At 34.8% G+C, this 7,372-nt stretch overlaps 1 protein-coding gene across 1 annotated transcript; it reads left to right on the top strand.

Moving 5' to 3' along the window:
• The first annotated feature begins 71 nt into the window (after positions 1-71).
• Positions 72-6,828, top strand: LOC114298864 (mechanosensitive ion channel protein 6-like). The gene is made up of 5 exons (XM_082912131.1): positions 72-2,357; positions 4,435-4,558; positions 4,760-5,053; positions 5,157-5,359; positions 6,136-6,828. Exons 1-5 carry the CDS (start codon positions 814-816, stop codon positions 6,437-6,439), a joined length of 2,469 nt encoding a protein of 822 aa, XP_082768257.1. The 5' UTR covers positions 72-813; the 3' UTR covers positions 6,440-6,828.
• Positions 6,829-7,372: the final 544 nt, after the last annotated feature.

Raw genomic sequence — 7,372 nt, forward strand, 5'->3', positions numbered from 1 at the left:
GTGCAACAAACACAAAATTAATTTACAGAAGCAATCTCAGACAAAACACAAAAAGAGTGGTATTGTGAACTATTTTTATGCACATAATTTTTCCCAACAGTTTAGCTACATATGATATCACCATAAAGAGAGAAATTATTATATATTACAAAAACGGCAACATCCACCATAATCGAGATATTTTTCATTTGAAATTAATATATGTTTTAATATTTTCACATATTTTAAAGATAGAGTTTTGTCTTCATTTCAATATTAAACAATGGTAGGGGAGTACTCTTTTTCTAACAGGTAAATACACTTTTTACTAAAATAAATATACTTTTTAACCTTTATCAAAAAAAAAATATTTTTAATAATTTTTAAAATATTTAAACCTTATTTTATTTTATTCACAATATTAAACAATGTCAAAAGACTCTCACACTTTGACATTTGTCTTTGAATATTGCAATAGTAACACCATAATGTTTTAATAAATGTAAGTCCACTCAAAAAGCATTAACTCAAAGATATTATACTGATTAGATTATCGATATCTCTTATCGTCAATATACATATAATTATATGCATTAGAGTCAACAAATATACAATTTGATAATTAGAGCACTAATATTTTAGGAGCTCGGTGTTTTGCTTTGTGGCATTTCCCAATAAAATAATTTAGTTTCTAGAAGAAAGTAAAAAAAAAAATAATTTGTTTAGTGTTGATATATAGTTAACACCAAATAAATATAATTTGTGTAAACTATTTGGTCCCACCCTATAATTTGTGTGAACTATTTGGTCCCACTCTCCACTCCACTGAGTCTCATGATTGACTCATACAATACAAGCACTCAAAAGAAAGTTAATCCTCCATTGCATGCGCGTCAACACTATATTATATATATCACTTCGACGACAACGATGAAGATCACAAACCACCACAGAGAAGTCATCATGGTCGACAGCAGGGATTTCACCGTGAACATTGACGGCGGCGAGGACGTGGACGCCGGAGTGCGTCCCGCAGGTGATGGGAACAAGATTTGGCGGGAAACAAGCTACGATTTCAATCCCAACAACCACCACAATAATCGAGTTTCAAAGTTTTCTTTTCTATCACAGTCCTCGAATGTGGATGATATCGATTACGAAGAAACATCCAAGCACGGTGAAGTAGGAGAAGAAGAAGAAATGGGTTCAAAAGAGTTTCGAAATTCTCTGCGGCGGCCGAGTTTTTCTCCGGCCGTCGCTAACGGCGGAGGAGAGGTGGTGAGGTGTGCGTCATACCAGAGGAGACACAGCATGCTGAGGACAAAGACGAAGTCCAGATTGATAGACCCGGATCCGGAACCAAGAACTCGAAAAGCTGTGAAGTTGGGAAAATTGCGGTCTGGGTTGCTAGGGAGGGCCACCGGGATGTTAGCGAAAGGAACAGAGGAAGAAGAGGATGACCCATTGTTCGATGAAGACATTCCAGACGAGTACAAGAGAACCAATGTCAATGCATTCACTATAGTCCAATGGGTTAGTCTTGTTTTGATTGTTGGAGCTCTGATTTGCAGCCTTTCGGTTCCAAAGTTGAAAGGTCGCAAACTCAGAGGACTCCTATGGTGGAAATGGGAGGTTTTGGTTCTGGTTTTGATATGTGGTAGGTTGGTCTCTGGTTGGGGGGTTAGAATTCTAGTTTTCTTCATCGACCGCAATTTTCTTCTGCGAAAAAGGGTTCTGTATTTCGTGTATGGAGTGAGGGAGGCGGTTCAGAATTGTATCTGGTTGGGTTTGGTTTTGATTGGTTGGCATTACCTGTTTCATAAAACGGTTGAGAGACAGACAAACATCAAGTTTCTTCTGTTTGTGAATAAGGTTCTGGTTTCTTTCTTGGTTGCCGCAGTGTTATGGCTTGTGAAGACCCTTGTGGTTAAGATCCTTGCGTCTTCCTTCCACGTGAGCACGTTCTTTGATCGAATTCAGGAGTCAGTGTTCAATCAATATGTGATTGAAACGCTGTCTGGTCTGCCTTCGATTGAAATAAAGAACATTGAGGAAGATGAGGAGAGGACAACGGCCGAGGTTTGGAAGCATGAAAAACCGCAGAGAACTTCAAGCCAAAAGTTTTCTAGGGAATCTTCCGAAAAGCAAGGCGAGGGGATACTAATTGATCATTTGCATAAGCTGAAGCCTAAGAATATCTCTGCTTGGAATATGAAGAGATTGATTAGAATGGTTCGTCATGGGGAGTTGTCTATGCTGGATAAGCAGATACTAGAATCAACTAATGGTGATGAGCCTATCACGCAGATTAGAAGCGAATCAGAGGCAAAAGTTGCAGCGAGGAAGATCTTCCAAAATGTGGTTAAGAGGGGTTCCAGGTATGTGCTTATTTTTTCTACTTGTTGCATTCCATTTTTGCATCTGTGCTACCCCATGAGTAGATTATTAACGCAAGAATAGTTAATTCACATTAGATGTAGCAAAATTTGTGAGTGTATGAATGCAATCTCAACAAACCGAACTTCTACAAGACTTTGTCCTGACTATATGGTTGTCTACATGAATCCATTATAGACCCTTTCACTGTATCAGGAACCATATCTTCAAGTTAGCTGCATGTTTGTATTGTCAACATATTCATGTGTCAATTCAGTTGTGAGATTAGACTTTATTAAAGATTAAGTGGAATGTAGACTATCCACCCAAAAAAAGTTGAATCTAGACAGCACAAAAGAATTATGTATATGGAAGTGTCATATGTGCTTAAGGATATGTGACTCGACAAATGGAGGTGGTTGTAAGTAGGCACGCACACACACAAACAAACAGAGAGAGAGAGAGAGAGCTGGCAATTAGAATTGAAACATGAACACAAAGGTCACAACCTATGAAGCACGGATACTTAAGTAGGAAGACGTATCCGTATCGTATCCGTATCGGATACCGATACTCCTTGGATACTTACGGATACGTATCAAATACGTATTAAAAGTATCGGATATTTCTTAATTAATTTTTCATTAATTTTGAAGTATCGGATACTTAGTTTTGAAGTATCGGATGCTCCAAGTCACATATTATCGGATACTTTTGAAGTATCAAATGCTCTAAGTCACATATTACTCATTTTACAAAATTAGAATTGTATCATTTCTTGCATAACATCATAATATAATATAATTGCGAGGATAAATAGAATATTTTTACAATACTTTGCTTAGTTTTTCTTTTTATAAAAATAACATAGTAAGCTAAAGTAATAGAATTCATTAAATTGACATATCTTCATTGTATCATGCATGTCCCCTATAACTACATAGAAGTAAGGATTAATAAGATAATATAACAATAGTAAAATTAAATATCAATAAATAAATAAGCAAATAAACTTGCATAGAATATTTTTGACTAGTACAAAAGGAAAAAGCATAGGGTCAAGTTGTGGATTGTTTTGATATTATAATATCAACATATTAGACTTGATATTGAAATGAAATATTTGCAAGACTTATTGAAAATTTAAAAACTAAACTAGCTACTGCCTTAAATTAATAAATAATTCTTAAAGATTAGTATTTTGCATCATAAAGTTACTGTGGTTTCTCAACATTCTTGAGTTTATGTGTAACTCACTGCTAATAATTATTTATTTTTTATTTTTTACAAACGTATCCTAGTCGTACCCGTATCCTACTTTTTTAGATTTTGTTGTATCGCCGTATCCGTATCGTATCATATCCGTACCTCGTATTCGTACCCGTGCTTTCTAGGTCACAACTATGTTGGCTGAATAACTAGAGACTGATTTAGTATACCAAACCAAACTGGGCCTTGTGTTCCAGTCAAATGGGATCGGCAACATGAATTTTTTTTCTCAATTCTTCTCCATCAAGGTCTATATGCTAGAGTACTGGTTTAATATGGTTACTTTTGATTTTTGAAATTTGCATATATGAAGTACCTCACGTGGTCTAGGTTTCACATTAGTTTTCTTGAGTTTTTATGGACCTTAAAAATGCTTCAGTAAAGGATTGTTTTCACAAGTCATGGTTTGGACATTGAAGTACAATAGTGACTGCTCACAATCTCACAATTGATTCTAGTTCATTTGTAATGGAGCTGTTCGTTGTCAAAAGAACACCGAAGGTTATAGTATTAACAATTGATTTGTTGAAAGATGTGAAAAAGGGTTTTCTTGACTAAAGGCAGGGGTGAGCTTTCTCAGAGTAATGACCACTTTGAAGAATGAACCAATGACAATAAAGGATGATAAGAATGGCCACATAATTAGAGTTACGAAGAAGTTTAAATTCTGATAGCAATTTTGGAAGAATATTAATTGTTAATGTTGGCAAAACTTATCCAATGATGTGAATTTTAGTATGACAAAGTCCTTTTGTTGAGTGAAGATTTAGTTCCACATCATGGAGGATCTTGAATATTTTTTTCTGGCAGGTTCATCTACCTAGAAGATGTGCTGCGTTTCATGTTAGAAGATGAGGCTTTGAAGACCATGAGTCTTTTGGGAGGCTCACCTGAAAGTGAAAAAATAAGCCAGTCTTCTCTGAAGAACTGGGTGGTAAGAACTTGGCAATAGATGGTGCATTTATTTGTGTAAAATTATTTTCTTCTTTATTTAGTTTAACTGTTGTGATTAATTAATTGTGTAAAAGTGTTTCATTTATTTATTTTAACAAGGAGTATTGTCATCAGCTTACATATTGTTTGCCTTTAAAACTATCATGCAAATATGATAATGTGTTATGCCTGATTCTTTTAGGTTAATGCTTTTAGAGAACGAAGAGCGCTTGCCTTGACACTTAATGATACAAAAACTGCTGTCAACAAACTTCATCATATGGTGAATGTACTAGTTGTCATCGTTATAGCGGTTGTTTCTCTCTTCATACTAGGAATTGCAACCAGCAGATTTCTATTCCTCATAAGCTCTCAGATTGTCGTTGTGGCATTCATATTTGGAAACTCGTGCAAGACTGTATTTGAAGCCATTGTCTTTTTATTTGTGATGCACCCATATGATGTAGGTGATCAGTGTGAGATTGATGGAGTTCAGGTATGATAATCATATTTTATTTGAAATTGTGCTTATGTGCCTTCTTTTACATTTCCCTTTATTCAATTTCGACTTTTGATATGTATTGTGCTTTGACTTTCAGATGGTAGTTGAAGAGATGAATATCTTGACTACCGTTTTCCTGAGATTAGACAACCAGAAGATTATATATCCGAATAGTATTCTTTCTACAAAGCCCATCAGTAACTACTATCGTAGTCCAGACATGGGCGATGCAATTGATTTCTGTGTCCATATTGCGACTCCAGTAGAGAAGATTGCTATCATTAGGCAAAGAATAATAAGGTATAGAAAGGCAATCTCCCCCCTCTTTCAGCATCCTCTCTTTTTCTTCTTTTTCTTCTTCCTTTTAGTATTATTCTTTTTGCTAGTGCAAGTGCGGTTTTGATCACAGAATATGAATAGTAAGAGTAAGTTCGGTTTTGGTTGCAGCTTATAAATGGTGTATTTTTAGGCTGGTTTTGATCTTTTGTAAACTTTTTTCAATTTTAAGTCCAACTATTTTACTTTTTCGCTCCGACTAGACTTAGGCCTTGTTTGGTATACAACACTTCTAACCTAAAAGTCAAAAAATTACTAAAAAACCAAAAAACCTATAACCTATATTAAAAAGTCAAAGATTTCATTTTCTCTCTACTTTTTGCACATCTTTTCGTAAAAAATCAAAAAGTCATTTCAAACATACTTTTTTTTTTTTTGGTTTCGTATTTTAGCCAAAAAATTAAAAAATTACTAAAATAGTCTGTTCCTAAACGAGACCTTAGTTTAGATGGACTTAAAAAGTAAAAATTTTACCCCCTTGGTTTCTAAAGCTTAAGGTCATAGTCAGGTCACTTGGATGAATTACTGAGCCAAAATAAAATAAAGACCAAAAACTTTAGAAATGAAGAACAATTACTGATATTTTGAGTTTCATGAAGATTTCTTCGATTGACAGCGCCATAGTCTTGGCAACTGTTAGAACGTTAATGAAATTGCAGTGACAATGCATTGAGATTGAGAATGTAATAATTCTGATAAATATGAATTTGATTGATTAATCCTCGTGGCTGCTTATGCAGTTATGTTGAAAGCAAGAAGGACCACTGGTATCCTTCGCCGTTGGTGGTACCGATGGACCTGGTGGGATTAAACGATCTGAAACTATCAGTGTGGCTGAGGCATCGTATGAACCACCAAGACATGGGTGAGAAGTGGTTAAGGAGAGCCTTCGTGATAGAAGAGATGATTAAAATTTTCAAAGAACTTGATATGGAATACCGCTTGCTTCCCCTTGACATCAACATCCGCAACATGCCCCCTATAAGCTCCACTTGCTGTCCCAATCATCATGACCATTATGAAGTTGAGCATGATAGAATTTGATGATCTTGAACAAATTTTTGATGATCTTGAACAAGTTTCTTCTAACTGGACAGCCTCTAATAAGTGAGCAATCACATTATGCGGGTGGGAGAGAGAATTTCCATTACCTTGCCTTATTCTTGTGTAGTGTTTTTTGTTTTTTCTTTTTTCTCTTATCCTATCTTTATTTGGCTTGTATTTTTCTTTTTGTGTTTACCATGTTCAATTTCTATTTAGTACACCATGTACATGCATGAACCAGCTGTACAGCCTCCAGGAGTTTCGCCTTCTCTCTGGAAGGGCTGGGCCAAATTTACTAAGGCATTGGTAATCTTTGTACAAATCTTGTGACATGAGATTGTGTATTCCTATTATGAAGTTGGCATTGAGGTCTTTTGATTTTTGTATTTGTTGATTCTTGTTCAATTTTTGAGTCCATGATAGCAGGTGGAAGGTTGTGTGGTGAGACTTTGGCATGACCATGCATAGGATAAAAGAGAATTTTGCTATGAAACTTTCTTTTTGTTTTTGTTTTAATTCATATTTGAACTAACATTTTAAGAGTGATATTTTACTAATGATGTATATATCTCATTAATTATGTTTAACAAAGTTTCACCATCATAATATTAAACAAGAACATTCTTTAACATTTGTCTTTGAATATTATAATCAACAATGTTACAGATCTCAAAAAAACACAATTTTACAATCCCCACTTATTTGTGATTGGTTCAGTAAAGAAAAAAATATATAACAAACAAAAACACATGATTGGTTTACATCATTTTGAGAGTCATGGGGTCCCAAGCATTTTTGTATATTTATGAGTAGTGAATGATTGTTTTAATAATTGAGAACTGTGTCTTCAATATGATCTTTTCGGTATCAAACGCATAATTATTTCATTTTTTCTTTCACAAACATCACATTTAACTAGACAAAAATCCAACT

The sequence above is a fragment of the Camellia sinensis genome, unplaced genomic scaffold, assembly GCF_055761805.1.
Source record: "Camellia sinensis isolate YWXY unplaced genomic scaffold, ASM5576180v1 Unanchor2, whole genome shotgun sequence".
Classification (NCBI taxonomy): Eukaryota; Viridiplantae; Streptophyta; class Magnoliopsida; order Ericales; family Theaceae; genus Camellia; species Camellia sinensis.